Source organism: Struthio camelus, chromosome 17, assembly GCF_040807025.1.
Source record: "Struthio camelus isolate bStrCam1 chromosome 17, bStrCam1.hap1, whole genome shotgun sequence".
Classification (NCBI taxonomy): Eukaryota; Metazoa; Chordata; class Aves; order Struthioniformes; family Struthionidae; genus Struthio; species Struthio camelus.
The window spans coordinates 4,763,905-4,791,831 of NC_090958.1; the positions used below are offsets into that span (position 1 = coordinate 4,763,905).

General features: G+C 65.6%; 3 protein-coding genes across 8 annotated transcripts; 1 reads left to right on the plus strand and 2 right to left on the minus strand.

Moving 5' to 3' along the window:
• Positions 1-355: 355 nt before the first annotated feature.
• SEC14L2 (SEC14 like lipid binding 2) lies at positions 356-6,819 on the minus strand. 2 transcript variants are annotated; one of them, XM_068911208.1, is made up of 12 exons: positions 6,662-6,819; positions 4,944-5,019; positions 4,338-4,381; positions 4,101-4,160; positions 3,822-4,010; positions 3,272-3,367; positions 2,772-2,832; positions 2,525-2,608; positions 1,921-2,027; positions 1,686-1,825; positions 1,386-1,555; positions 356-1,109 (listed from the first exon to the last, which is right to left on the minus strand). In XM_068911208.1, the coding sequence occupies exons 1-12, from the start codon at positions 6,713-6,715 to the stop codon at positions 958-960; spliced, it is 1,233 nt and encodes a 410-aa protein (XP_068767309.1). In that variant the 5' UTR covers positions 6,716-6,819; the 3' UTR covers positions 356-957. The 2 variants fall into 2 exon arrangements, with proteins under 2 accessions (XP_068767309.1, XP_068767310.1); XM_068911209.1 differs by lacking the exon at positions 6,662-6,819 and adding an exon at positions 5,384-5,402.
• A 3,814-nt stretch (positions 6,820-10,633) lies between these two features.
• Positions 10,634-16,531, plus strand: RNF215 (ring finger protein 215). The gene is made up of 10 exons (XM_068911258.1): positions 10,634-10,855; positions 11,847-11,975; positions 12,409-12,480; positions 12,581-12,666; positions 13,510-13,564; positions 14,096-14,200; positions 14,449-14,565; positions 14,638-14,775; positions 15,127-15,229; positions 15,582-16,531. Exons 1-10 carry the CDS (start codon positions 10,634-10,636, stop codon positions 15,602-15,604), a joined length of 1,050 nt encoding a protein of 349 aa, XP_068767359.1. The 3' UTR covers positions 15,605-16,531.
• An 810-nt stretch (positions 16,532-17,341) lies between these two features.
• On the minus strand, positions 17,342-27,783 carry CCDC157 (coiled-coil domain containing 157). Of its 5 annotated transcripts, none has more exons than XM_068910991.1 (11): positions 27,737-27,783; positions 26,472-26,863; positions 25,380-25,551; positions 23,937-24,630; positions 23,211-23,288; positions 22,293-22,483; positions 21,639-21,815; positions 20,883-21,051; positions 19,988-20,127; positions 18,253-18,341; positions 17,342-18,169 (listed from the first exon to the last, which is right to left on the minus strand). In XM_068910991.1, exons 2-11 carry the CDS (start codon positions 26,717-26,719, stop codon positions 17,920-17,922), a joined length of 2,208 nt encoding a protein of 735 aa, XP_068767092.1. In that variant the 5' UTR covers positions 26,720-26,863; positions 27,737-27,783; the 3' UTR covers positions 17,342-17,919. The 5 variants fall into 5 exon arrangements, with proteins under 5 accessions (XP_068767092.1, XP_068767091.1, XP_068767094.1 ...); XM_068910990.1 differs by having other exon boundaries at positions 17,803-18,169; positions 25,380-25,554; positions 26,472-26,882; positions 27,737-27,777; XM_068910993.1 differs by having other exon boundaries at positions 17,803-18,169; positions 23,937-24,627; positions 26,472-26,882; positions 27,737-27,775.
• Positions 27,784-27,927: the final 144 nt, after the last annotated feature.

Sequence of the window (27,927 nt, forward strand, 5' to 3'; positions counted from 1 at the left end):
TGGGGCTGGGAGGGGGGCAGCAGGGGCTGGCTGTGGGGCTGGGGTCACAGCAGGGCTGGTTACAGGGCTAGGGACACAACAGGGGCCGTTATGGGGCTGGGGGCACAGAAGGGGCTGGTTATGGGGCTCAGGGCACAGCCAGGTCCTGTTACAGGACTGGGGCCCCAATAGGCACCGGCTGTGGGGCTTTGAGCAACGCAGGGGCCGCTTGGGGGCTGGGGGCACAGCAGGGGCTGTCACGGGGCTGGGGCTGCCAGTCGCAGCCGTGGGGCACCAGTCGCAGCCGTGGGGCAGCCCTCTCTCCCTCCGTGGGCCGAGCGGCACCGCGCGCCCCAGAGAGCAGGCAAGACGCGGCTCCATCCATCCCTTTACTCCCGCAGCGTCCCCGCCGGGACCCTCCCGGCCCGCGCAAGGCACGCGTGGGGCGCTGCCGCCGCTCCCCAGCGCCCCGCACGCCCCTCCTTGGCCGCGTGCCGTCGGGGAGCGAGCCCCCGGCACCATCCTCCTGGCAGCCCTCGGGGCTGGGGGTCCTCCTTCATGCGCCGGTGCTGTCCTCAGGAGGCAGAGAGCAGCTGTGGGGGGGCTGGTGCACCCCAAAAAGTGCAGGGTGCTTGTGCGCGTGCTTCAGGTGGCCCCTCAGTGCATTGGGGGGGAGTGCAAAGGCCAGGGCTGGCAGCGGGGGAAGGCGCTGCCCTGCTCGACTTCATGGGGTACCACCACCAGCGAGGGGCAGGGAGGCAGTGGCTTGGCCAGCAGGGCTGCCCAAACCCCCCCCCCACACACACACCCCTGTTGCCCCCCAGAACTGCCAGCCCCAGTCTGGGGCACCCAGCAGAGCTGCCCCTACATCCTCGGGCCCCTGGCACAGGGTCCTCTTCCGGGGGGAGTGATGGGGGGGATGAGGGACCACAGTGGTGGGGGGCCTGGAGCCCGTGGGATAAGGCACCGGGGCAGGTGTTAGGGGCTGTTATTGAGGGCCACCTCGCTCATCTTGTCCCCCAGTTTCTGAATCTGCTCCTCTGAGGTCTTGTCCGGCAGCAGGACCTCCACCGTGTAGCTGACCTTCTTGGTGTGGATGTAGCTGTAGGTGTTATCGAAGCGCAGCACATCTGTGGGCAGGAGGGCTCGGGGTCGGGGGAGCCTCGCACCCTGCTGCTCCCAGGGCTGCCACGACCCCCTGGAGCCCCCGTGGCACCAGCTCGTCCCCCTCCCAGCCATACCCCAACCAGCCTCCGCAGCCAGCTCCAAATATTTAGAGGGCATGTTGCAGGGTGCAGGTTTGCTCTGCAGGCACCCTCCATCTCCCACCCGCGACTCGTGTAGCAGAGTGCAAGGCCATGCTGCCACCCCAGCAGGATCAGCGGAGACACCGGGGGGACACTCACAGATCCCAGGTGCCGAGCAGGTAAGGGAGCCATCCTCGGGCACCATGTGCGAGTTGTAGCGCTGGTTCGGGTAGACCTCGGTCATGTCGCCGGCTCGCTGCCGCTCCCCAATCTTAGTCTTCAGGTACACCCCAAACCCAATGTCAGCCCCCTCCGATCTGAACTGCCACCTGCCAAAAAGAGGCGGGCGGTGCTGTGTCCTGCCGTCGGGGCTGGCACCCTTTTCTTTGTCCTCGTCATCCCAACTCCCCATCCTGCCGGGGTGCCCACGCTGTAGGGCCAGCCCAGATGCCCCCTCACCTGAGGACACAGCCAGGGAAGAGGATCTCGTACTCGACCTGGTGGGACGAGCCCCGGTTCACCACCACCGTGTGCTCGTACTGCTGCGTCAGCTGGTCCCGCACGTAGTACTTCTGGGGCACGTCCCCGCCATAGTTAATCTGGAAGGGGGCAGAGCTGGCTGTGACCACGGGGCACCGCAGGCTGCCTGCCCTCCCTGGGGACGGCTCGCAGGGTGGCAGGGGGCTCCTCCTACCTTGCTCAGGCACTTGGGGTTCCCATCAGGGTCCGTGAGGGTGCCCCCGTACTCCACGGGGATCTGATTGGGGTCAATATACTTCTGCAAGACCTCCTTCCAGTTGGCTAGCGGGACAGAGGACGGCAGGTCGGGGGCTTCCTGGAGAGCTGTAACCCACCCGGGAGCCCCCGGCCCAGCCAAAGGGTCTTCACCTGGGCCGGTCTCTGGGGACACCACCGGAGTTGGCACAGCAAAGCCCCAGGTGGACGAAAGCAAACAGGGAGGCTGCACCCTGTGGCTGGCTCTGCTCCGGGCTGGGGACCCCAGGGGCGGGGGGACGGGGCAGTCCTCCCTTGGCTTCCTCCTTTCCCACCAGCCACAGTTGAGGAAGGGCCCACAAGTCTCGCACCCCTCAAACCATTGCGTTTGGCCACCTCCTGAGAGCCCTGGCGGGGGGTGAAGGCTCCCCTCGCCCCTGCTGGGACGCTCCGGGCCAACGGGCTGGATGCGGGCCCAGGGGCTCCCTGCAGAGCAGCCCTTAGGTCTCCTCCCTGCCCTCCAGCCCGTGGACGAGCCGGGGTGGCCTGGGGGACGCGTGCGGCAGGGCCCCAGCCCAACTCACATCCCAGCACCACGACCTTCTTGCGGGTGTCCTCGCTCAGGAAGTGCTTGATGAGGTTGTAGGCTACCGGGAAGAGCTTGGGAGCTGGGGAGCAGAAGCAGAGCGTTACAGCTGAGCTGACGCCGGGGCGGCCGGCTGCGGTACGTCTCCCGTCACGGCCGGGCAGGCGCTGCCACGTGCGGCAGCGTCCCCACGAGCGTGGATTTGCGGGGTGTGTGGTCCAGGTCTTCCCCGGGGCTGAACTCACCCTTCACGATAAACAGGCGCTTCAGGGATTCGGGGTAATTCTCTTCGAACATGGACAGGAGCTGTGAGACGGGGAGAGCTTTATTCGAAGGGAAGGCCAGTGCTCGCCCTGCAGCCCCGAGCCCCCCTGCCCCGCTCCCCCTTTGGGCTCTGCCAGGGCAGCGCGGAGGGGCGCAGGCCAGCGCGCGGGACGCCCCGAGCTCCAGGGATCCCTCCGGAGCCAGCGGCATCGCGTGACGTTTCCCTGGGCACGGCCACCCCCGGCGAGGTCGGCGCCTGGCCGGGCTCCCAAGAAGATCTGCTCTTGCATCACCCCTCGGGGGCCGCGAGTCAGACCGGATCCGAGTCAGCGCTGCAGCCCGGGGACAACAAGGGAGGAGGCTTTGACCCCAGCAGCACGTCCGTCCCTCCCTCCCTCCCACGGAGGGATGTGCTGGAGCCACCCAGAGCGGAGGCGGCAAGCCCTGCCCAGGGAGGCAGCGACGCCAGCAAGCCCCTCACCTCTCCGTACGTGTCCACGGCCGGCTTCCAGAGGTGCTTCAAGCCCAGGCCCTCGCAGTCGTAGACCATCAGCACCACCTCGATCTTCCTGCCCAGCTGGGAGCAGGGGAGGACACGGCGTCAGGCAGAGCCCGGCCCCTGCCCGGTGCCAGAGCCCACGGGGAGGGACGTGCCGTGGGATGGGGCAGGACGCCGGCACCCCGAGGTGCTGGCCGCGGTGGGGTGGCCGGCTGCACCCGGGGCAGCGGGCAGACATGCTCCGGAGCGGCCCGTGGTTATCCGGGCAGCCAGTTTGCATGGGGAAGCAGTGGTTATCGCCAACGCGCTGCTCGTGGCCCAACCCTGAGCCCAGCCACCCACTCGGCCCGGCGGTTCCCACCCAGCCCTCGTCACCCCGGGCCTTCCCGCCTCTCCACCCTGCAAGAGCAGGGTGTTGGGGAACCCCGTGGCATCCGGGGCAGCCTGGCGGGACACGGGCCGGTGGGGACGGCAGGGATGGACGGGGCACGGACGGGCTGGGAGAGGGAGGCGCGGGCGGGCAGGACCTCACCTTCTGGCTCTGCTTCTCGCACTCGTGTCGCAGCACCTCGCAGTCGCGGAACTTGTTCTTGAGCAGGTCCTGCTTGGAGGCGGAGAAGAGCAGCCCCTTGGCGTCCAGGGGCCCGATGATCTCGTACCAGATGGGGCAGCCCTCCCGGTCGTAGCCGCACATGCCCCCGGACATGTACTTCCTGATCACCTGCGGGAGCAGACGGGACCTCAGGGCCCGGCAGGCGCGCGGCCCAGGGCGGGCTCGTACCCCGGGGCCACGCGCCTCGGGGACACTCACCTCGGGGGGCTCCCAGCCAAGGATGTTATCGGCGTCCATGCGCTTCCGGACCTCCACGTGCTGCGAACACAAGGCAGAGCGAGCCGGGGTGAGGGGAGCCGGTGCGCCCACGCTGCTGGATCCGTCCCGCTCGGGCCGGCGTCGGGGACGGGGAGCGCCCCGAGCCCTCGACGGGGCACGCAGCAGCGGGCTCTCCCGGGCCGGCGCTGGCGGTCCCTCCCCGCGCGCCCCTCTCACCTTGCGGAGCATGGCCTCCGACTTGGGCAGGTCGAAGCAGCGCGCTGCAAGAGAGCGGAGAGGCTCAGCCACACTGGCGGGCGCCGGGCAGGTACCCGAAACCCCGAGCGGGGCAGAACCGCCTCGATCGCTCGGGAGCTCCCGGCGGCCCTGCCGGACACCCGGGGCAGCCCCGGGCCAGGACGGGCCCCGCTGCGGGGCCGGGGGAAAAGCCCGGACTGTGAGCTCCGTTATCGCCGAACCCGCTTGCCCTCGCCCATCTCGGCTCTTATCGCCTTGCTAAAGTCCAAGGAGAGCAGGGGGCCGGGCACGCCGGCCCCGGACAGCCTGCCCGCCGGGCAGCCCCCGGCCGGGCCGCAGCCGCCGGGAGCCCGGGCTCCCTGCCCGCCGCCCACCCACGCTCCCGCGGCCCTTTCGGGCTCGCCGAGCCCAAGCGAAGCCCGACTGCAGCGTTTCGGCAAGACGCCCCCGGCCCCGCAGCTCGGGACACCGCTCTCCAATCGCTCCGGGCTGGCGTTTCCAGCCCGGCGCGCCGGCGAGGGACCCCCGGCGCTGGGGTGCCCGGCAGGGCTTCCCGGCCCCCACCGTGCCCTCCCCGCGCGTTACCTCGGAGCCATTTCAAGAGGAAATAGTCGTCCTGCGAGGGGAGGCAGGGGAGCACGTCCTTGAGGTTCTCCCGAAACTGCGGGGAGACGAGGGAGAGCGGGTCAGCGCCCGAGGCTCGCCCCCTGCCAGAAGCGACGGCCAGGCTCCAGGAGGGACGGGGTGCCCCACGCCACAGCCGGGGCGCCGGCGGAGCGAGGGCAGGTGTGATGAGCGGGGCGGTCTCTGCTCCCCTCGCCCGCAGGTGACTGTCCGCAGGCCAGCTGCCGAGCGTGGCACACAGCGTCCCCGAGGCGGCCCTCGCGCGCAAGGCGGGAGGGCCAGGGCATTCGCGGCCAGGTGCCGGGGGTCCCTCGGGGCACGGGGACGGCGGCCCGCTGACCCGGGCGTCCCCCGGCCGCAGTCACCAGCTAACGCGGGGCACAAATCCCCCCGCGCCGTACCAGTCAGGGCCCTTCCCTTAATGAGGCCAGTGAGATTATCCCCATCTGAATTTAGGTGTAATTAAACCCCGGATTAGCGTCTTCGCCCTGAGAAAAACAACGCCGCTGCGAGGGAGCGGGGCAGGCCGGCGCGGGCGAACGCCCAGCCGCCCCGGCAGGCTTTCCTGCTCGCCCTCCAAGGGGTTGCACCAGGGCGGCGTCAGCGACGGCCGACCCGCGCCCGCCGCGGAGGAGGCGTCCCGCTCCGGCGGCCGCGGGCAGCACCCCCCGGGCCCGCGCGCCTGCCCCCGCGCCGGAGGGCCAGGCGCCTGCCCCGACACGGGCCACCTCCGACGGCGGGGGCAGGCGATGCCCCGTCAGCGCCCCAGCTCGCCGCCCGCGGCGCGGGACGGAGTTGGGTTGGGTTCGAAAACAAACGATAAGATAAAGTTTCTGAAGTTGCCCTCTCATCGGGATTAAACTACCCAGGGCCAGATAAGCCCTCAGGTGCCAGCCATAAGCAGATAGAGGTGGGATTGGGCAAATCTGCTCTTTCCAGTGACCTTGCTGCTCTCCTGGCCCTGGTTATCAAGTCCAGCAGGGGATTCCCAATGCGTCCGAGCCCAGGGGACCGCAGAGGAGCCCCGCGTCCCCGGCACAGCCGCCCGGGCGATTCGGACAGCCGTCCTCCAGCTAAGAGACCACCCGGCAAAACGGGGAGCCGGTGTCAGCCTGGGAGATTTTCCGGGCTCCCGTGGGCTCGGCCCCTCTGCTCGGGAAAGCAGCGGGGGGAGCCAGTCCCCAGCCCCGGCGGAGACAGCTTGTCGCGCCGGGGACGCGCCGGTGCCAGCCTGGCAGCGACCCCTGGGGCCGGGCCCGCCCCGGGAGAGCCGCCCCGGCCCTGCGGCAGCTCTCCCCGGAGCGGCAGCGCGGGCGGGCGGCGCGGCAGGGCCGGTGGCGAGCAGGCCCGTCCCTCCCCCGCGCCCCCGCTGCCGGGCTCGCGCCCCCGGGGAGGAAGGATTTCCGACCCCTTCCTCGCGCGGGTGACCCGCGGGGGACGAGCCGGGCCGGCGGCGCACGCAGGGCAGGGGGTGGCCGGTGACAGCAGCACGCGTCCGGCAGCGACCGAGAGGGGCCGGCCGAGGGGGCGGGCGGCAGCGGCGCACCCACGGCCGAGCCGGTGCCGGTACCGATGCCGCCGTGCGCAGCGGCCCGGCGGCGCCGCACAGCCGACACCTGCCCGGCGGCCCGCGGCTCTGCGGGCCCCCCCGCCGCCGCCGCCGCCCCGCCGCCGCTCACCTGGGCCAGCGCCTCCGCCTGCCGGGGGCTGAGGTCCCCCACGCGGCCGCTCATGCTGCTCCGGCCCGGCCCTCCGCTGGCTCGGCTCGGCTCGGCCCGGCGCGGCCCGGCGCAGCACAGGGATGCGCCGCCTCTTAAGGGCCGCCCGGTGCGGCGGCGGCGGCAGCGGCAGGTTGCGGCGGCCCCGCCGGGAGCGCCGCCCCCGCCCCCCCCCCGCCGGGAGCGCCGCCCCCCCCGCCCCGCCCGGGCCGCGCGGCGGCCTTGGACGCTGCCCGCCGCCGCCGCCGCCGCCGCCGGCCGCCCGGTCAGCGGCCGCGCAGGGGCACGGACGGGGCCGGCGCCGGCGGGGGTCCCCGCTCCTGCGCCCCCCCGCCGAGGCCGGAGGTGCCCGACGGCGCCCAGGGTTGCTTCCTCCTGCTCTGCCCGCGGGGTCGGGCACCGTCCCGGCACGGCCGCCCTGCCCTCGCCCACCGTCTGGCGTGCCCCCGCGGACTGGCACCGTCCTCACCGTGGCCAGCCGGGCCCGTGGGTCCAGCCCCACCAGGCTCCTGGGCCGCGGCTTTGCTGCGTGTCCCGTGGAGCCGTGCGTGTCCCAAGGAGTCATGGGTGTCCCGTGGAGCCGTGCGTGTCCCGTGGAGCCGTGGGTGTCCCGTGGAGCCGTGGGTGTCCCGTGGAGCCGTGGGTCCCATGGAGCCATGCGTGTCCCATGGAGCCATGGGTGTCCCAAGCAGCTGGGTGTCCCATGGAGCCGTGCGTGTCCCGTGGAGCTGTGGGTGTCCCAAGGAGCTGTGGGTGTCCCAAGGAGCCGTGGGTGTCCCGTGGAGCCGTGCGTGTCCAATGGAGCCGTGGGTCCCCTGGAGTCATGGGTGTCCCATGGAGCCGTGGGTCCCATGGAGCCGTGCATGTCCCATGGAGCTGTGCGTGTCCAATGGAGCCATGCGTGTCCCATGGAGCTGTGGGTCCCCTGGAGTCATGGGTGTCCCAAGGAGTCATGGGTGTCCCATGGAGCCATGTGTGTCCCGTGGAGCCGTGGGTCCCATGGAGCCATGCGTGTCCCATGGAGCCATGGGTGTCCCAAGCAGCTGGGTGTCCCATGGAGCCATGCATGTCCCATGGAGCCGTGGGTGTCCCGTGGAGCCGTGGGTCCCGTGGAGCCTTGGGTGTCCATGGCGCAGCTCCCATGCTGGGCGCTCGCTGTGGGCAGGAGCTGCTCCAAGGATGAGCAGCAGTATGCATGCAGGTGGGTCTTGAGCCTGCAGCGATGGCCTTGCAGGGCCACGTGCTCCGCCGTGGCGCAGCGCTTGAAGCAACAGCTGCAGGGCTCCCATTTGGGGTTGTTTCACCAAAACCCAGACAAACAAGAATCCTTTTTCGGCTAGCCCAAATGGGAAATATTTTTCCCTGTGCTTCAGCCAACTCCTCAGGCAGAAAATCCCCTTTTTGGATATCCAAGTTCAAAATGCTCCTGGTGACCAGAGACAGCTGCGTATCAGGCCTCAGCTCACCAGCTTTGCCACGCGGGCCGTGGGCAGTGTGCTCACTGCCTTTCACGTCCTGGTGGAGGATGTGGCGCTTGGAACAGAGCCGGCTGGTACTTACTGTGTATTAACTCAATGGCTGGAGAGCGACACCGGGCTCAGAGATGTGTCCTGGGGTCTACTCCAGCCGGGTATCCCATCTCACCTCTACAGCCTGATCCCAAGTGAAATGGGGGCTGCTAATGGGTCTCATGTTCAGTTTTGCCCCAAACTCGGCTTTTCAACTGTTTTTTCCTTCCTGCTGAGTTCTCCCCGTGGTGCGTGGCAGACACAGCCGAAGGCCTTGGCGCTGCGACAGAGTCCTCTCCTCTGGGAGACAAATCCCCGCGGTGAGACAGGCCTGTCCGCGTGGCGGCCGCAAAGGGACGAGGCCAGAAACGCTGCCTTAACCCATCTCCTCCGAAAGCCCTCCGGACGGGGCAGCCGGTTGCCCGAGGACGCTACCCCGGAGGAGAGCGTCGGCTTCGGCCACGGTGGGAGTTTTCTGCGCTGCTTTCCCGCGCCCGGCGCGCGGAGGAGATGGCGCGCACCCGGGGCGTGAGCGCTTCCCCTGGCGCAGCTTTCGGGGCCTGGCCAAAATAAACAGCGATGAAGTAGCAGCAGCGCCTTGACACGGCGTGTCTCTACTAAGGAAAAGCAAATATAGCCGGGATGCTTTGGATGCCAAAAGCCTTTGGCATCCGGAGTCTAAAAACACCCTCGTCAGTGCATCTAACCCATTCCGCTCGCTCTTTCCTCAGAAATCCCCCCCGGCTTCAGCCGCAGCGGGAAAGGGGAAAGAGGAGGCAGAGGGGCCGAACCGCGGCGATGGCTCGGGATGCGGCGGTGGCCCGGGCAGAGCAGAGGGCTCTCGCCCACCCGCCCGAGGGGACGCGGCAGCGGGCTGCGGCGCTCCGGACAGCCGTTGCAGCGGGAGGAAGGCCGTCGGCGGGGAGGACGGCGGGGCCGTTTGCCTTGCCGGCGCGGCGGGCGCTGCTGCGGCTGTCACCGGGGGCTCGGTTACGGCTGCAGCCGGCCCCGGCTGCCCCCTTCCCGGCCTTCCTCCGGCTCTGCCTGCGGCTCGTGCTGAGCCCGTAACCGCTCCCCCGGCTCGAGGCTCCCGAGCAAAACACCAGGGGAAGCGGGGAAGGAGCGGGGATGCTGACGCCGCATCAAAACTGCTGTTTTCCCAGCTGGGGAGGCCCCGAGAAGGGAGCGTGTTTCCACCCTCGGGGCCCGGAGCCAAGGGCTCCGCTCCCTCCCCAGGCGGCGGCGGCGGCGGCGAGCGGTGGGGAGCGAGGGCAGCGGCGGCGCGGCTCACCGGGCTCCCGCGGCCGTCGCAGGTGCGCGGCGCCGGGCTGGGGAGCTCCGTGCTGGGCCGGAGAGGTACCAGCGGTATCGGCACGATACCTGACGCTCGGGGGGCTTTTTTGGCCAGCTGAGAGCGGGCAAGGCCGGCTGGGGAGAGCCCGAAGGTCGGGAAGTGCAGGCCGCGCTCTGCCGGGGAGGGCGGCCGGCGAGGGAAGCTCTGCCAAACTCGGCGGCCTCAGGCTCGGCCACAACGAAACCCACTCGAGAGCGTTTTCCCCCTGCTTGCTAGCGCCCAAAGCAGCTCTCCTCTCCCCTCAACGTCTCCCGCGGAGGAACCGTCGCCCCCAAGGCGAGAAGGGAGCCGGTGCTGGACGCGTGCAAACCGCCGCCGCGCGCCGCTCTGCCCCCGTGGCCGCCGGGGCAGCCGGGGCGAGCGCGAGCAGCAATGGGCTCGTCGGTGGGGAAACAGCAGCGCCGCGCGGCCCGGCTCTGCCCAAGGGCCGCCGGCTCGCGGCGGCTCCCGCGCTTGCGGCTCCGCGCGGCAGGAAAAGCCGGGAGCGGCGGGAAGCGGAGCCCCGTCCGGGCTCGTGCAGGGCCGGCGCGGCCCGGCGAGCGGCTGCGCCCCGCGCCGGGGGGGTCTTCGCGGCCGGGCGGGCGTGGGAGACGCGGGGGCCCGGCTGCCGACGGCGTCCCGCTGCGGCCGGGGCGCTCGGGGCGCCTCTCGGGCCCGGGGCGAGGCGCGGGGGCTGCACGCCGCAGCCGGGCGGACGGCTCCCGCCGCGCGTCCTGAGGAAGGCGCCGGTGCCCCACCGCCCCACGCGCCCTCGCTGGGCGGGTGCTGCGGTGCTGTGTGCAGGTGTTTAATCCTGGGGGGGGGGTGCGTGGGGTGGGGGGGGTGTTCCTATGCGTGCACCCGCGCATACACGTGCACGCTGGTGCACGCGCGGCCGTGCGCGCACAGCGCTCTGCCTGGGTGCGCAGCTGCCTAGTGCGCGCGGGGCCCAGGCGGGAGCCGTGTCGCCGCGCGCCCCCGGCCCGGAGCAGCCCCGGCGGCGGCGGCGCTGCGGCGCCCCCCGGCGGCGGCGGCGGGGGCCGGAGCGGCGGGTCCTCCGCGGCGGCAGGGGGCGGGCGGGCGGGCGGCGCCATGGCGGCGGTGCGGGCGGCGCTGCTGGCGCCGCTGCTGGCGCTGTGCCGGGGGGGGCCGGGGCCGGGGCCGCCCGCCGCCCGCGTGGACGTGGCCGTGGCCGGGGCCGGGGCGCGGCGCGGCGGCTCGTACACGCTGCGCGGCGCCGTGCTGGGCGGCCGGGCCGGGCCGGGCCGCGGCGCCCCCCGCGAGGAGGAGGAGATCCGCGGCGGCCTGGTGCTGGTGAGGGGCGGCGAGGGGCGAGCGGGGGGGCCTGAGCGCCGGCGGCAGCGGGCCCTGGGGGCGATGGGCTCCGGGGGGGCTGTGGGCACTGGGGGGGGCAGTGGGCACTGGGGGGAGCAGTGGGCACTGGGGGTTGCAGTGGGCACCGGGGGGGGGGCAGTGGGCGCTGGGGGTTGCAGTGGGCACTGGGGGGGGCAGTGGGCGCTGGGGGTTGCAGTGGGCACCGAGGGGGGCAGTGGGCGCTGGGGGTTGCAGTGGGCACTGGGGGGGGCAGTGGGCGCTGGGGGTTGCAGTGGGCACCGGGGGGGGCAGTGGGCACCGGGGGGGGCAGTGGGCACTGGGGGTTGCAGTGGGCACCGAGGGGGGCAGTGGGCGCTGGGGGTTGCAGTGGGCACTGGGGGGGGCAGTGGGCGCTGGGGGTTGCAGTGGGCACCGGGGGGGGGGCAGTGGGCGCTGTGGGTTGCAGTGGGCACCAAGGGGGGCAGTGGGCAGTGGGGGTTGCAGGGGGCAGTGGGGGGGCAGTGGGCACTGCGGGGGCAGTGGGCCCGGGGGGGGCAGTGAGCATAGGGATCTATGGATGCTGGGGGTTCAGTGGGCCCTGGGGGGCACAATGGGCAGCGGGGGGCAGTGGGCACTGGGGGGCACGATGGGCACAGGGGGTCTGTGGGCACGAGGTGGGGCAGTGGGCACAGGGTGGCCGTGGGCGCTGGGGGTGCCTTGGTCGCAGGAGGGCCAACAGCCACGGGGGGGCCCAGTGGGCATGGAGGTCTATGGGCGCTGGGGTGGGCAGTAGGTGCCGGGGGCAATGGGCATGGGGGGGCAGTGGGCTGCAGGGCAGGCAGAGGGGCGCCTCTGGGCGGGGGCCAGGCGGGGACCCGGTGCCCCCCTGCCCCGGGCACCCCTGGGCGTCTGGGTGCTTTTGGGGTGCCCCGGGCTTGGGGGGGGGGGTCCGTCCTGGCTGCGGCCCCCGTCAGCGCTGCCGTGCCCCCAGGTGGGAGACGCAGAGCCCGAGCTGGGCGAAGAGGACAGCTGGATCGGCGTGGTGCCCGTGGGCGAGGAGCGGGCCGAGGTCCCCCGGGGCGCCAAGGAGGAGTCCTTCACCGCCGCCGTGGTCAGCAAGGTGAGCGCCTCGCCGGGGCCGCAGGGTCACCTCCTGGGCGTTTCCTCACCGGGTGCTGGGTGCTCCTGGCCTGCACCAGGGTGCCCGGTGCCCCTTGTTTCCCCCGGGGAGCTGGCGGCGGGGAGGGTCCCCTGTCAGGGCTCCCAGGGACTGAGGCAGCGCCAGCCCCTCTCTGCGACGCACCACCGGGCCTTGGGTCCCCGGCGGCACGCTGGTGGGCCGTGCTGCCCTGGGGGCTCCCTGCGGCCCTTCAGCCAGGAGAAGGGGGCGCTGGGTTACTCCTGTCCCAGGGCAGCTGCTCCACGGCTCCATGGGACCCCCTTAAACCGGTCCTGCGCTGGCTCCCTGCTGCAGAAGGAGAGGTGAATATCGGCCGGCAGCCCGTCCTCCTGCCTGTCCTGCTCTCTGAGCTCGGTGCCCTCTCTCTCCACAGATGAAGCGAGCCCTGGTGCTGGGGGCATCAGCCCTGCTCATCCTGGCGCTGAACCAGAATGCGATCCGAGAGGTAGGAGAGTCCGGGTGGCTCACGCAGCCCCGCTGCGGCGTCCCCAAGCCGGTGGCTCCTCGCGCCCTGCTAACGGCTGTCGCTTTCCCGTCTGATGCAGCTAGACGTGTCCCAGCTTCTGGCCAAGCCTGTGATCGTGATCCAGTCCTCGGACAACGTCACCAAGCTGCTGGGAGCGCTGCTACGGTAAGGGGCTGGAGCAGGAGGCCGCCCAGAGGGCAGAGCGGAGGCAGGAGAAGGGATTCAGCAGCATCCAACATGCTCCCCATCGCCACTCGGCATGGCAGAGGAGCTGGGCCTGACGCGCGCGTTTCCGGAGAGGGTTTGAGTTCAATCCGCTGCTTCCTTGGGGCCTGCGCTCTTCCGCAGGTTCCCACAGGGCTTTAGGGGCTGACAGTCGCTTGGCCAAGTCTTTTAGGACTCTTAGTACAAATTAGCCAGCCTCAGCATCTCATCCTCAGCACCACCAGTATGCCCACCACCTGCAGCATTAGGGCTGGGGAAGGCGCTGTCATCTGCCCCCCGGAGAGGGAGAGAGGACAAACGCTGTCCTGGGCCTCTGCGATACAGGGCAGAGAGAGGAAGGGCCCACGCTGGAGCTGTGGCGCTGAGCCAGCGCAGCAGAGAGGCAGCTGGGTTTTTGCTGTTTCTCTTTAGCCCCTTCTCTGACCAGTGAGGGACAGTGTGGAGCAGCCGCGGGGATGTGGCACTCACTGCCCCTCCCCGCCCTCTCCAGGCACTCGTGGACCCCCTCAGCCCTCCTCTCATGTGGTAAATCGGTATCGCTGCGCCAGTTTTGCAGCTGGGAAAACTGAGGCGTGGTGTTGGGAAGTGCCTTGTGCATGCTTGCTCGGAGAGCTGGGCACGGCTGGGAAGAGGGAGTCACTCGCTGCCGCTTGCCCCTACCTGCTGGTCCGTCCGCGCGGGCAATGGCTTGGGGGTGGCCTGCCGTGGGCTGGTGGGAAGGGGTGCTCCCTGGACGCTCCCTACGCCCACAGGATTGATGTTCTTCTCGTCTTTTGTTAACAGAGGGCTCCGGGCTACGGCAAAGATCACATACCAGGCAGTGCTGCTGGAGAACCTGGTACGTAGCGAGGGTCGGGGCACGGCCTTGCCCAGCCAAGCTGTCCTACAGGCCCTAGCTGACAGTTGCGCTGACGTTGGAGGGAGCAGGAGCCAGATCTGCAAAGGCTGTTGAAGCTGCCCGTGCCTCGGTTTCTCCATTGACTCGCTCCAAGTCCTACAAGCAGTTGGAGCCAGGCACCCGCCAGCCCAGCGCTTTGCCACCTGCAGTTCTTCCTCAGCTCTCCATTTATGATCAGTCTCATTGTTTCCTTCCCACCCCTGTGCTTTCCACCAAGCTGCAGCCCGGGCAGCAAGCTGAGATCCTGCCTCTTTCATCATTAGATGTGACAGCCCTGCTGTTCTCTTGCTTTCGCTTTTCTGCTCCAGGCTCCTTCCCCCTTGCCCACATCTGCTTGGCCGCGCAGCGCCCGCAGGCTGCCCAGGCATGCTGGTGCTCTGGCTTGTGCTCTTGGCCTCACCCTGCCCCGCCACCTGCGCTGTGCTGTGAGCCGACACGGGCTCCCGGGCAGCGTTGTGTCCTGCCTTGCAGGGAGTGACTCTCACCCTGTGGTCAACCTGCGGTCTCTCCCGAGGAGGCCTCTACGGAGAGTGGCAGGGAGTCATCTGCACGGGAGAGAACAGCTCACAGGTCCAGGTGCGTGAGGAGCTCCCGCGAGGGCTCCCCGTGGAGCCAGGGGTGTTCGTGTTGCGAGAGTTGGACGCACGGCTCCCAGCGAGCAGCACAGAGCTGGGGAGGGAAGGATGAGCGTGCCTGGCATCACTGTAGCGAGCAGAGGAGGGTGGAGCTGCTCAGGGACAGAGACGTGCTGTGCAGTGATGGGGCTGGAGGTGAACAGGAAGGTCTCCCGTGTCCCTGACTGCCTCCTCGTGCTGTTCCTGCAGAAGTACCTCCAGCAGCTCTGGAACACCATCCTGCTCATTGCCCTGCTCCTCTGCACGGGGGTGATTGTGCAGGCCCAACGGCAGTCCCGGCAAAGCTTGTTGGAGCAGGACACTGAGGTGGGACATCCTCTGCTCTCCTCGCGCTGGAGAGATGCAGCCAGGGCCTGACCCTCTGCTCTGCCTTCACAGCTGGACCTGAAGCAGCACATTCTGCGGCGGCTTTCGGCCCTGAAAACCCGGCGGTACCATCCTGGCAAGCCGCTCCGGAGCCGGGCCTGTGAGATAGATAGCTGCGCCGTGTGCTTGGACCAGTTCCACAAGAGCCAGGTAGGGCTGACGGGACAGCCTGGTGCTGCAGCGGGAGGCCTGGAGCCAGTCCGGATCGCGCCGTGACTTGGGGCCGACCAGCACACTCCAACTAACGTGATCGCTTTGCTCAGTTCCAGCCTGGTTTCTCTTCCCTAGGGCTGTCTGACCTCTGTGGGGCTAAGCCTCCTCTCATCTCAGCTTTCAGGGGTTGAGATGTCCCCGCGAGAGAGATGCGAGGCAGAGGATTATCCCTTTATCCTGGGCACCTGGCCGGTCTGTGTGACAGAGGCAGAATTGTGGCCCAGCTAACCTGGTCACTGCACCCTGTCCAGCTCCGCTCATGTCTCCTGTTCGCTTCGCTCCCCACAGTGGCTGCGGGTGCTGCCGTGTTCCCACGAGTTTCACCGGGACTGTGTGGATCCTTGGCTCCTCTTGCAGCAGACCTGCCCTCTCTGCAAGCACAACATCCTGGGTAAGAGCAGCAGCACCTGGGCTGGAGAGCCTGTCTTCCTGGGCAGCATCTCCAGCTGTGCCCCATGTATCCTGCTCTGGGGCACGTTCCTGGTCTGGTGCTGGTCAGGGGAGGCCTGCCTTCAACCTCTGGGGGCAGGCAAAGACAGGCAGATGCAGCAAACGACCTCGCTGCTGGGCTCCGGAGCCCTCAGGGCCTCCTAACCCATCTCAGAGGCTTTGCTGTCCCACTGTGGTGACCAGGGAGCACGTTTGTGCCAGGCCGACGGCTGGGGAGGAATCGTTGCCAGCCAAGGGCTGTTGTCTGCTCCGAGCTTCCCTGTGTGACAGCCCTCCCTCCTTCTCCCTTCCAGGGAACTGCTGCGGAGAGAGCTAGCTGGCCCGACGGATGTGCTCCAGGGACGGATCCACCGCTGCTCCGGGAAGAGAGAGGGAGAGGGAGGGGGGCAGGGACAGGCATGGGGTGCTCTGTGAGCTGTGCTCGGTGCTGGAGTGGGGTCAGTGCGGCGGGCTGAGCTGCGCCTGGGGAGGTGGGGGAAGCCCTGCCTTTATGCTCAGCTCAGCACGGGCTCTGCCCTTCGCCGCATCCAGGCAGCGCCAGCCGGTGCCTGGCCGTTAGGAGAGCGAAGGATCCTGGAGCTCTCCCCGCTTGGCACGGGTAGAGGGGGTGGGGGGAGGCGTTTGGGCAGTCTGAACGGCTGGTGCTAGGGGTTAGGGGGAGTGGGTGTGGGGAAAGGAAGCTACGGGGGCACCCATGGGCGTAACGGGGGGCAGGGGTGCTGGGGCTATAGGCAGGGTCTGAAGACCCTAAACGGGAGAGCCCTGGCCTGGCTGCTCCTTCTCCCCGCTTGTAGTAATCTTTCTCCTTTTCTAAGTCTCTTTTGTATGTGCGCATGGCCGCGGCGAGCCGGTCCCTGGCAGTCAGCGCCGTCCCCGGGCCGTGCTGCACCCGAGCTCAGCAGGGCGGCCTGGCTGCCCGCTCTGCGCCCAAGGCGCGTTGGGTGGCAGGTCTGCCAGAGCTGAGGGATGGGCACGGAGCTGGCAGGGCTGCTGGGCGACCCGCCGCCCCGCTGCTCACGGTGGGAGGGAGAGGGGTTGAACGCTTCCTTTATTTATCCTAAGTTATTAGAGAGGATGGCATGGGTTAGCTGCAGAGGCTGAACGCAGAGTCACGGGTGTGCTGTGGTGTCCAGGAACTCGCCGCAAGCCCTGGATGGCTCCTGGTGGCAGCCAGAGGCTGCTGCACCAAGGCATCGTGTGTGTCCGAAGCCACCCGTTACTATTAAATTCAGAGCAAGGAGCAGCCTGCTGTGTCCTGTGTCACCCTTTGCATGTACAGATCAGGTTGGTGCTGCCCCCGCCACCCTCCCATGTGGGGCTTGGGTCGCTCACCACCTATCACTCGTGTACCAGCCCTATCACTCGTGTACCAGCCCCGCACCCAGGCGGGGAGACTGCGCTCCGGGCCACGTGCACGCAGCCCCGAGGCTTGTGAGCTCACTGGGGTGCTCAGGGCCGGTCTGTTCTGCAGGCTCGGGAATCCCTGACCCCTACGACCACTTACCGCTGCTGTGCAGTACAGAGAGAGCAGCTTTCCTAGACTGAGTCTGTGCTGGTGAAGTGCTGGTGAATTTAACGTGGCTCAGGCTCCTCTCATCCTGAAGCCAGCTGGCATGGGAGGGTGTGAACTCTGCCTATAAATTCTCTTACCCTTCAAACCAGGGTGGCCACATCCCCAGTCACCTCTTGGGATCGGTTCCTGGCCTGAGCTGCCTCTTGAGCTGTGCCCAGGCATCGTAGCCAGGATTGAAGCCGTGCCAGGGATTACACCAGCAGCTTAGCCATGGGCGACTGAGCGCCAGTGCCCAGGAACGTCCCTGGCACTATTTAGTTAATTGTACCCAGCCAGGCCTGCACTCCCAGGGAGCATTTCCCTCCCAAGGTCTCCTAGCAGATCTGCTGCTCAGTCCCCTTGCTGCCAGGGATGCTTGGTACCCGCTGGGGAAAGCCAGGCCTGCAGGCAGCTCTGGGCAGAGGGGCTATTCGGACAGCCCCCCTGTGCTGGGGGAAGAGGAGAAGGAGGCACACCAGCCCTCTGCGCCACAACCTGCTTGGAGGTTAAACAGCAGAGCCTTGCCAGCCCGCGTTTTATCACAAGCCACAGCCTTGCCCAACAGAGAGGGACAACAGAGGAAACTGCACGAGCACGCTCACTGCAGCAGCGGTCCTGCAGAAAGCAGGGAAGCTAGAGGCGGAGGGCTGCCGTCAGCAGAGGGGACTGCGTCCCAGGCTGGCGCCGTGCTGCTCCCGGAGCCCGCCACGCGCTGCCGTTCGTCGGGCACGTCGCCTTCCCAGCCTGCCCGGCCCGCTTTGATTCCCAGCGTTAGATGTTGCGGTAAAGGCGCTGGGAGCTGGGCAGGGGTGGGTGGCGCAGACCCAAGGGGTGCCCCGCTGCGTGGGAGCCAGCGAGGAGAGGGTTCCTCCGCTCCTAAACACAAGGCTTGGAGGGGCCGTGCTCGCTCCCCCCCATCCCAGCCCGGCCGGGAGCAGGGGAAGGGAAGACAGGCCCAGATTGCCCAGGGGAACGTACCTTCGTGTTTGCACAAACAGATAACAAGGTCCTGAGGGGAACGGTAGGCAGCTTTGTGTTGCTCGTCGAAAGCTTCGTTTCTGCGTTACTCTCTCGCGCCTCTATTTCTGGTGGCTCCTGGTGCCGTGGGAGGAGAGGCTGTGCGCTCTGGCAGCGCTGCCTCTCCCTCTCGGCTCGCTGTGGGGGCCGAGCACCAGGCTCTCCGCCGGGAGCGAGAGGCAGGGGCCAGCCTTGCGCGTGGGCTCCGCAGAGGGTGGCTTGGTCGGCTGGCTGCTGGGAGGCCGCTGGTGGGTCCTGCCCGCGGATCTGTGGGCCCCTGCGCCAGCCCTGCTGCCTTGGCTGCCCGGGGGCCTGTGGGGGGAAAGCACGTAAGAGGGTGGAGGGGAGGAAGAAGAGGGAAGCTCCCCAGCCCCTTTCTTTGGGTTCCTACTCACCCTGTGGCCGGCGCATGGAGATCCTGCGTGCCGGCCTCCCAGCCGTGCTGGCTGCTGAGCTGAGTCCACAGCTGGGTCTGTGGGACGAGCTGGGGAAGAGAAGAGGGGGTGAAAACCTCCCAGCTCCACTGTCGTGGGTCTCAGCCTCTGCTCTGGGTGGACATCACCGCTGAGCTGCTGGCGGTGGTACAGTGATCTGGTAAGGCAGCCACGGCAGGGCTGGTGGAGGGCAGCTGTGAACTGGCAAACAAGCTTTCCTCCGCCAACACCAGCGCTATGCCAGACTGACCTCTCGGAGACGCACGGAGCCCAGGCCCTGGCCCTTTCTAGGGTGACCAGGTACGACCGGCACGGGAGGACCCAGTGGCAGAAAGGACCGTCTAGAAGTCCCAGGGTTGACTCAGGAGCTCGTGGACAATCCCTTATCCAAAGAGCTGCCCAGCTAAGTAGCACTAAAAGCTCAGCCCTGCCTGATTGCACGGATGGGCAGCAGCAAGGGCTTCCCTGAGTTTGGACTAGAGCTGCAGAGGAGCAGCAGCAGGACATGGGGCAGGACAACACAGCGTTGCCACACTACTAGCAGGCTCCAGCAGTGAGACCGACTGCCAGGTGGCACGGCACCTGCAGCTCCACCAGCCCAGCCTAGGGCTCTCCTCCGGGTGCCTGCCCTGATCCCACTGAAATGCTGCCATGGATTGCTTGGCCCCTGACACCAGCGTGTGTCCTGCTCTGTTTGCTCAGATACCAGGTATCAAGCAGGTGCCTTCCCCTCTAGGCTGCGCTCTGCCTTCCTCTCGCCCAGAGCAAGCGGTGCTCATCAGCCTGGGGGTTTGGCCATGGATGCGCTCCTGCGCTGCCTCTCGGGAGAGCTCTGCAGAGGCGCCTGGGCTCTGCCCTCGTCCCTGCCTGGCCCAGCGGTACCTCTCAGAAGTGGATCTGGCAGCAGTAGCACCGGTGGGGAATTCGCAGCCCCAAGAGATGACAGCCTTTCTTCTCCAGTGAGCAGCTGGAGGTTGAGCTGAGGCTGATCCCCTCGACTCCTCCCTCCCCAAAACACTGCAACAACGAGCTGGCCTGAACCTAGTGAATCCGAGCGGGAAGGACTGAACCAGGGGAATGGCATCGCAGCGTATTGCACCAGGCCCTGTTCCCAGCTGGAGCAAGACGTGCTTCAACAGCAGACTGCTCTGGGACGGAAAGGCTGCTCCAACCGCAGCTCCCACGCTGTCAGTGCGAGCCCCTGCGCTGCCCTGCTCCGTGCCGTTTGCTCCTAGCGAGTGAATGACCCTGTTGCCGCTGGCCACGGTTGCAGAGAGAGCAGCCTTGCACAAGGGCCAGGCTGCCAGCACCTGTGAGCAGCAGGCACTGCATGTGCTGCGATGCCCGCAGCGTCACCTTAGGCACTCCACCTTGGAAAGCATCAGACAGGAGTACCAGGTTCAGCTGCCCTGCGGCTCAGACGAGTTCCCAAAGGCAGGATCAGTGGGCCAGATGTCTGCATTTCCTCTGCAGCGAGCGCAGGACTCCAAGACTGCCCTGGACAGGCCGTGCTGCTGCTGATGTGATGGCAGCTGAGGTGCACCCCAGCCCTGCTGCCTGTAAGGGGGTGGTCTCCAGTCCCTGTGCACGGCCTGGAACGGTCCTGGGATAAGTAGTGCCCCAGTGGTGCCTGTATGCCTTCTCCCCACCATGACACCCAGCTCTCAGGAGCACCCTGAGTTGGGTGCAGTCTCACCTTCAATACTCCCTGTTGAGCTGCCACCTTCACCTTGGCTAGCGCAGCCCTGAGCCGCGCGTTCTCCTGCTCCAGGACGCTGAGCCTGATGTTGTTGGCCTGCAGCTGCTTCTCCATGTCCTCAGTGAAGTTCCCAGTGGCTGCAAACGAAATAGAGTGCCCTCATGACAGGAGCTCCCTGCCGACAGCCTGCTTGTTCGAGGTGTTGATGGCACACGGAGGAGAGACAGGCAGCTCTTTCTTCAAAAGGAGTCCAGCCTCGACTCCCAAATTCCTCACCTTAGCTGGTGATGTTAGGGAAGTGCTTCTCCCACCCTCATGCGCTCCTGGGAGCAGACACCCTCTACAAGAGGGCACCATGCAGCAGAGGCTCCATCTATACTGCCCAGGACCCCATGCTCAGCCCTCCTTCCTGCCAAGCAGGGTGGCTCCAGGCACGCTGCCCACTGGGAACGGGCTTTCCCAGTCTGGGGAGCACGAGCACTGTCCAGGAGGTGGCAGCGGGGACCCACAACTGTGCCAGGGAGCATGCCGGCAATGAAATAGCCAGGAAAAACCCAACCACCCCCGAGCCTGTGCCCTGGCCTTGCTTTATTTACTGGCCCAGAGGCAGTCAGAGAAGTCCTGACTTTTGCAGGCAGGGAAGGCTCAGGAGGAGGGCTGCGAAGAATAGTAACTCTGTTGGTACCAGCTTAGCACAGCCAGGGACTGGACCCTTCCCAGCTGCCACTGGCTCATATTAGTGGGACAACCTGAGCTATTCAAATAATGTTGACAAGTCTGAGGCCAACATGATCCCCTGTGAGCCCCAGGGAAGTGGGTAGTGGGGCAGAGAGGCTGTGGGAGCTTCCCCTCCACCGCTGCCTGCTGCCTTCCACACCTTCCTCTCCCTTACTCTCAAACTGTGTCTCAACAGGGACATGGAGCTCTGGGAAGGACACCAGGAGCCTTTCCCGCTCCTTCAGCTCCCGAATCAGCTCCTCCAGGCCAGAGATGTTTGTGCGTAGCTCGGAGATGGACTGCTCCAGGCCCAGCTTCTCCCGCTGCAGGGTTTCCAGCAGCTTCTGTGGCGCACAGCAGAAAGACAGTGAGGTTTGCAGAGCGCCCTCCCAAAGCCCAGTACAGTGCAATCTGGGGGAGGCCCACAGAGTTCAAAATGCAGCTCTACACAGCTCCCAGGAAAAGCTCCCTTTCCTTGTGGGATAAAGATGTCCTACAGCAGCGTGAGGAGCTGCAGGGTCTCAGCTATAATCGTCCCTGTGTGAGTTTGAAACAGGAGTCCAACCATGAAATATCGTGCACGTCCAGGAACACACACTCTGGAAACATAGGGAAGCTGTCTGAGGAGTCGGTTCCTGCTGCTCCCCTTTGCCTAGCCCCCGGGGAAAATCAGCAGATTTGTCTGCGCAAGGGCTGCGCAAGGAAGAGGGGTCTTGCCAAGGTGGCTGCTGGGTGGAGATGGCCACCTGGCAGGAGCCAGGGCAATGTCACACATCGTCCTGGAGGCCCCCTCCTGGGAAGTCCCTAGCAATGGGTGGGGAATGGGACAGAGGGTGGCTGTTGACACCCCCTCGGCACAGCTACATCCCGCTCCAGCCCACTGACCCAGGAAAGGGTGCCCCGCTCCTGGAGGCTGGATGCCAGTGCTGACCTGCTGTGCCTCTAGCTGGCACCTGCTCTGCTCCCTTGTGTCCTGGCTCTCCTTCAGCTGCTCTGCCAGCCTGGCCTTGTCCTCCTCAACTTCTCCCAGACTGGCTCGCAGCTCCTCACACTCCTGGTCCAGGCTGTCCAGCTGCTGCAGCAGAGCTCTCTGCTTGGCCTGGAGGGACTGCATGGGAGAGGCAAGCACGCAAGAAACAGCTGCTCCAGGTCTCTGCTGCCTTTAAGCCAGGACAGGCATTTCCACCCTGGGGCCACAAGGAAGCAGGGACCCAAGAAGACAACGGCTGAGGCAGCAGCTAAGCAGGCAGCGAAGAAGCACTGGGGAAGGTAAGTCATAACCCAGGCCAGCACTAGGTAAGGAGGGCTCAGCCAGAGCACAGCACTGCTAGGGCACAAAAAGCTGTGCCGAGCCCCCTCACTGGTGCTGGCTGAGGATGGGCACATCAGGGCACACCGCGGCCCAGGACGACACGTGAGATCTCTTTACCTTCCCCACTTACACCCTGGCCTTAAACCAGCCAGCCCACAGGCAGCCTGTACCCAGGCAGCATGGGTGTATGGCATGGGAGAAGGACTGCGACAGTGGGAAGGACAGAGCAGCCCCGGAGTGGGGGAGAGCTGGCAGCAGCAGGCCTGGTCGTACCTCCTCGTGCCTCAGCATACTCTCCACTTTGGCCTTCTCTTTCTCCAGCTGAGTGGTGACAGTACTCAGCTCCTGGCCCATGCCCTCCTGCTGGCCAGTGAGCAGCTGTACCTTCTCCTCCAGCTCCAGCACCTGGTTCTTGGCCACCATCTTGGTCTTCATGTCCTCCAGCAGGGTCTTCTTGGTCGCCTCTGGGGAGACAGAGCACCTTTAGCCCAGGCTGGGCAAGAGGCGGAGAAGCTCCCAGAAACAAGGTGCCGCTATGGGGCCCTCCACCCTCAACAGGCCCTGGCAAGGGGGTGAGGCAGGTCTGAAAGGAGGGCTGTGCTCCCCTGGTGTCCTGGAGACTGAATCCCAGCCAGCACCAGCACAGCCCAACAAGCACAACCTGGCAGACAGGCTGCAAGATTAGAGCATGTTTAGCTGTGAAGGGTGCATGTTAGCGGCCTGGAGTCCTTACTCCTTTTCCTGCAGACACGGGTCCCCTTGCTACAGCTGCCTGGGTGGTGATCTGGCTGGGTGGCAGAGCTCCTTCTCTTGAGCATGCTGAGCGGGCAGTAGCAGGACTCAGGATGAGCCAGCATGGATCCCACTGTCACACAGCTTCTTTCCAGCCCTACAAGGCACAAGGCTTCCCCCTGGGACTTCACACTCTCTGGTGATTGCTGTGGGTCTGAAGAGCTGGGGACCTTGCTGCTGTCCCTGGCTGTCCCAGAGGGCCCACTCTAGCACTAGATGTCAATGTAATGATGGAGGCCATCTACACACTCTGGCCCGGTTCTCCTCTCATTCCTACCAACACTAAGCACGAGCAATTCCAGGAAAGCCAGGAGTTACATATGTGTAAAACAAGTGTGAGATCAGAGCAAGATCTCTGGATGAGATCTGCCAGCTGGATGAAGCCTCAGGGATCCTTACCCAGCTCCTGCAGAGTAGCTTGCTTAGCAGCCAGCTCTTCCTTTAAGGTAGAGATTCGCTCTTCCAGCAGAGCAGCTCCTAAACCAATGAGAAAACTCAGCTAAACTTTTCACAGCTCTTCAATGAAACTAAAACAAGCAGGTAGCAAATGACTACGCCAAAGCATTCCTCATCCAGTAACAGTATCATGCTGTGCTTCAGCAGAGAGAAGTCAATGAAAGGACACGGACAACCCATTCCACTGTCTGAGGACAGTGTCTCACAGCAGGGACCAGGCCCGAGATGCTATATAGTGACAGGGCATGGAGAGTTTGCAGAGAGGTGGAAATGAGAGAGTGAGGAGTGGGGACGGAGGGCTTCAGCAAAGGAAGGTGGGAGATGATCAGGACATCAGGAAAAGCAGTGGTTCCAGTGCACCAACCCTTATCTGCTTCAGGGAGGAGCTCCTAAGAGTTGCTGTCAAGGGATAGATGAAGAGGAAACTTCCAAGCTAAAGGAAAGTCCACAGTAAGGCTTCTCTCTGGGTCTCTCAGCCACAGGACCATGGAGAAAACACCTGAAAGCTGAGGAGTGATGAACAGGCATTTGCTGATGACACTTGGGCCTATCAAAATCCATGGCAAAAGCTCTGCTCATTGCAGGGGGACCAAGACTTGATCATGGGCTCTGTGGCTCTCCTGCAAATCCCCACAATCCCAGGAGGGGATGCTGGAAACAACACTGTACCTCTCCGTAGGTCCTCCTTATCCTGCTCCAGTTTGACTACAGTCTCCAAATACTCTTTCTTCTTTACTTCCAGGGTCTGCTCAGCCTCCTTCCTCTGCTGTTCTTGGGTTTTCTTCTCTTCCTGAAGCAATTTGGCAAATTCCTCAACCTGCTTCTGCAGCTCATCCTTCTGTTTCTCTGATTCTTCCAGCTTTGACTTCAGAGGGTTTATCAGCTGCAGCAGCATGTGGAGATGTTTGCTGATCCGGGAGAGGTCCTTGCTTTGTTCTGAGGCCCAGTAACTCATGTCCATTGCAGAGAGGGTCCTTCTACCCATGGTCTCCTCCAATGTCTCGTGGAATCTGCTCAGAGCCGAGGGGATGTTCTGACTCTGGCAGATGCCGGTGATGGCTTTGCTGACCTCCCGGAGGCTGGCTTGTGCACTAGCACATGAGTCACAGGGTACCAGAGATGACTCAGTTGTCTGTGTGGGGATGCTGCGGCTGCATGTAGACCTGGGAAGCGAGTTGCCAGAGGTGTCACAGTCTGGCACGCTGACACTCTGCAGCAGGCACAAAGAGGTTGACTGGGCAATATCTATGGATGAGGTTAACTCCGAAACAGCAGGTGAACAGCTCTTCAAATGCTCCTTCTCAGTTTTCACACCCTCAGGGGTAGATTTCAGTGTGGAGATGTCTTTTGTGCAAGTCATCTTCTGGGGGAGAGAGCACAGAAGAAAAACATAGGGCCCAGATTGAACAGTGCAACCAAGACAGCTGCAAATGATCCAGATCAGCCTGAATGCAAAGGTGTTAAATGTGGGAATGGGACATCAGTGAGAGCGCAGCCAAATGGCTACGAGGGCAGTGAGGCCTTCTCTTGGAAGGAGAGAAGTTCCAGGAGCTTGGGGGAAGAACAACGTTACCAAGCAGTTGGGGGTTCCTATTTATTGTGCTCCATATCTTAAATATCTTACATATCCATATATTACAACCAAGACAAATGGCTAATGAACAAAAGATCAATTTGTTCACGCAGATCCTGGGTACTCCCTGAGGGAGGAAGCCAGGGAACTGAATTTTAAAAGCTGCTGGGTAGCTTTTCAGCCACTGATACCTTAGCCAGGTGGAGGCTGTGGTTTCACAGTGGAAGGCGTCTGCCATGAAATTTGCTTCCCAGCTCCTGCGCTGGTTACTGTCCCTTCCTTCACGCCTCCGTGCACTGTCTCAAGGTTAAGCCAGAAGACCTGTTATGAGACCATGCCACCTGCCAGGGCAGGGCTCCCTCCTGCTCTGTCACCCCTGCACCACCACACATCAGGTGGCATCCCAGAGGACTGTGACCTTAGCACGATGCTGCATGCAGGCCTGAGGCAGCTTCTGAACCAGGGGGGATTGAGGCAAGGGGTATTTCTGTGAGCCTTGCTCTCGGCTCATGGCAATTGAGGGCCCCCATATGTCCCACCTCAGTCAGGAGCTGCTTGTAGAGGGCTCCCAGTTTCAGCATGCTGTTCCAGTACTTCCGCACCGTCAGCCCCGCCGACATGCAGGGCCCCACTGCCTGCGCTGGGGGGATGGCTTTGTCGCTGAGCAGGTTTTCTGCATAGCCTGTGAAGCTCTGAAGCAGCAGGAGCAGCCTTCTTCGACAGAAACGAAACACAGCTTAGCGCAACAGAGTATTTGGAACAGGGAGAGGGCCCTTGGCATTTAACAGTGCAGGGCCAGGGCTGAGGCAGAGGTTCTCCTCCCTCCCCATTCCCTGCACAGTCTGAGTTGGTCCAAGGAGGCTGGATATCAGCCCCCACGCAGCTCCCCTCCTCTGTCCTGAATCGCTCAATGGAGCAACGTTTGGTGGGATTAAAATCCTCAGGCAGCCGCAAAGATGCAGACCGTGCACTCTGCTTGCAGGGGGTTACTCAAGGGGGACGTACTCTTGGTGCAGTCAGCCAATTCCAGGAGATTTGGGGCACTAAGGCTGCCAACATCAAGGCCAAATATCCAGAAGCAGCTCTGCATGAGCAGCTTGTCTTTAAAATTGAGTATTATTTTACTTAACCCAGGTCGCAAAGGGCACTTTTGCCTCCCAGGCTCTCCCAGGTAGAGCTGCGATTGGGTTCGAGCGTTCCCAGGGTTTTGGGGGGCTATTTAATGAGAGGGGCACCAAGCCAGGGACCACACAACAACCATTGCTTAATAACTTTCTAAAAGGTTAAAGGCCTTTGAGAGTCCCAACTGATCCACAGACCCCAATGTTGATCATAATGATGGCATCAGGGCCCAGAGTGCCTTCCCGGTAGCTCTGATCCCACCCGGGCAAGGGAAAGGACTTGGGTTTTAACACTCAGCGCAGGTGGGCTGGGCTCTGGAGCACAAATCCCACCCTTCCAACTGCAGGTGTGCCAGCACCTGTCTCCAAGCAGAAATGCAGCTACGTGGACACGTTTGACAGGTTGGATGCAGAAATGTTGCCTTCCTTCCAAAGGGAAGGAGCCACTGGACCAACCAGCCTTCTTTTAAAAGGAGTAGGGGATGGTTTGGGCTCGTTTTCTCTTCTCACCTGTCGATTACCAGCTCCAGCAGCACCACGTGGGAATGCTGGGTGAACTCGAGGTCGTTCTCCACGTAGTCGTAGTGCTCCAGCAGCTCCACCAGGTCCAGCTCGCAGGATACTTTATCGGGGAACTTCCAGGAAGGGTAGCGAACAGCCCCAGCCCGGGAGAAGACGTCGGCGATGGCTCCTTGCAGGTCCGTGATGTCAGCCCTCAGGCTGTCCATGCAGGTGGGGCTGCCCAGGAGGTGCGCCATGCCGGGGTGGCAGGATGAGGCTCCGCAGCTCCAGCCTGACTCAGCCCACGGGCCGCCCCGCCGCTGTGCTGCGTCCGATGAGCTCCTGGTCCGATGGGGAAAGGCTGCGGAGGCCGGCCGGCTGCCGGGCTGCAGGCGGGAGCTCTGCGGGACCGAGGCTGAGCTGAGGCCAGCCCAGGGTAGGGACACACATGTGGCACCAGGTCAGATCCTACGTGCCAGGTCAGACCCTAGGCGGCAGGATGGACCTGTGCACTGGAATGGACCCCATGCACCAGGATGGACCCCACGCGCCGCGATGGAGCCTGTGCGCTGGGACAGACCCCACACACTGGGACAGACCCTGCACGCCAGGATGGACCCCCTGCACTGGGATGGACCCTGTGCGCCAGGATGGAACCTGTGCGCCGGGATGGACCCCACACACTGGGATGGACCTCATGCACCAGGACGGACCCTGTGCGCCAGGATGGACCCCATGCACCGGGATGGACCTCATGCATTGGGATGGACCTCACGCAGCGGGATGGAGCCCGTGCACCAGGACGGACCCTGTGCGTCAGGACGGACCCCACGCACTGGGATGGACCTCATGCACCAGGATGGACCCTGTACGCCAGGACGGACCCCACGCACCAGGACGGACCCCACGCACCGGGACGGACCCCACACACTGGGATGGACCTCATGTACCAGGACGGACCCTGTGTGCCAGGACGGACCCCACGCACCGGGATGGACCCCACGCACCGGGACTGATCATACGTGCCAGGATGGAGCCTATGGGCCGGGACGGACCGTGTGTGCCAGAACGGACTCCGCGCGCTGTGCGCCGCCGGGCCGTGGGGGTCTGTGCCGGCAGGGCCACGCGGTGGGGCCTTGGCGGCGCGCCGGGGGGAGCCAGCGGCGGGTCCCGGGGAGGACGGCAGTCTGCGGGAGGGCCCCGGGGGCGCGGGGGTCCCCGGGGGGATGTGCCGAGGCGGCGCGGAGGTGCCCGTGGGGGGGACACGCACCCACCTGCCGCCGCGCCGCGCCGCTCCGACCCCGACCCCAGTCCCGGCCCCGGCCCCGCGGCGCGACCCGCTGCCACGGCAACCGCGCCAGGCCACGCCCCGCGGTGAGCCCGCTGCCACGGCAACCGCGCCAGGCCACGCCCCGCGGTGAGCCCGCTGCCACGGCAACCGTGCCAGGCCACGCCCCGCGGCGCG

Excerpts from the sequence above, each read along its gene's own strand:
- CCDC157 (XM_068910990.1), bottom strand. The coding sequence starts at position 26,719 with ATGGCGCACCTCCTGGGCAGCCCCACCTGCATGGACAGCCTGAGGGCT. Across the intron at positions 23,289-23,936 it reads TAAGGAGGACCTACGGAGAG|GAGCTGCTCTGCTGGAAGAG; the intron begins GTACAGTGTTGT and ends TCATTGGTTTAG. Across the intron at positions 22,484-23,210 it reads AGCTACTCTGCAGGAGCTGG|AGGCGACCAAGAAGACCCTG; the intron begins GTAAGGATCCCT and ends CTGTCTCCCCAG.
- SEC14L2 (XM_068911208.1), bottom strand. The coding sequence starts at position 6,715 with ATGAGCGGCCGCGTGGGGGACCTCAGCCCCCGGCAGGCGGAGGCGCTG. Across the intron at positions 2,028-2,524 it reads GAAGGTCGTGGTGCTGGGAT|CCAACTGGAAGGAGGTCTTG; the intron begins GTGAGTTGGGCT and ends CTGTCCCGCTAG. Across the intron at positions 1,556-1,685 it reads TTCCCTGGCTGTGTCCTCAG|GTGGCAGTTCAGATCGGAGG; the intron begins GTGAGGGGGCAT and ends TCTTTTTGGCAG.
- RNF215 (XM_068911258.1), top strand. The coding sequence starts at position 10,634 with ATGGCGGCGGTGCGGGCGGCGCTGCTGGCGCCGCTGCTGGCGCTGTGC. Across the intron at positions 10,856-11,846 it reads TCCGCGGCGGCCTGGTGCTG|GTGGGAGACGCAGAGCCCGA; the intron begins GTGAGGGGCGGC and ends CCGTGCCCCCAG. Across the intron at positions 13,565-14,095 it reads CAGTGCTGCTGGAGAACCTG|GGAGTGACTCTCACCCTGTG; the intron begins GTACGTAGCGAG and ends CCTGCCTTGCAG.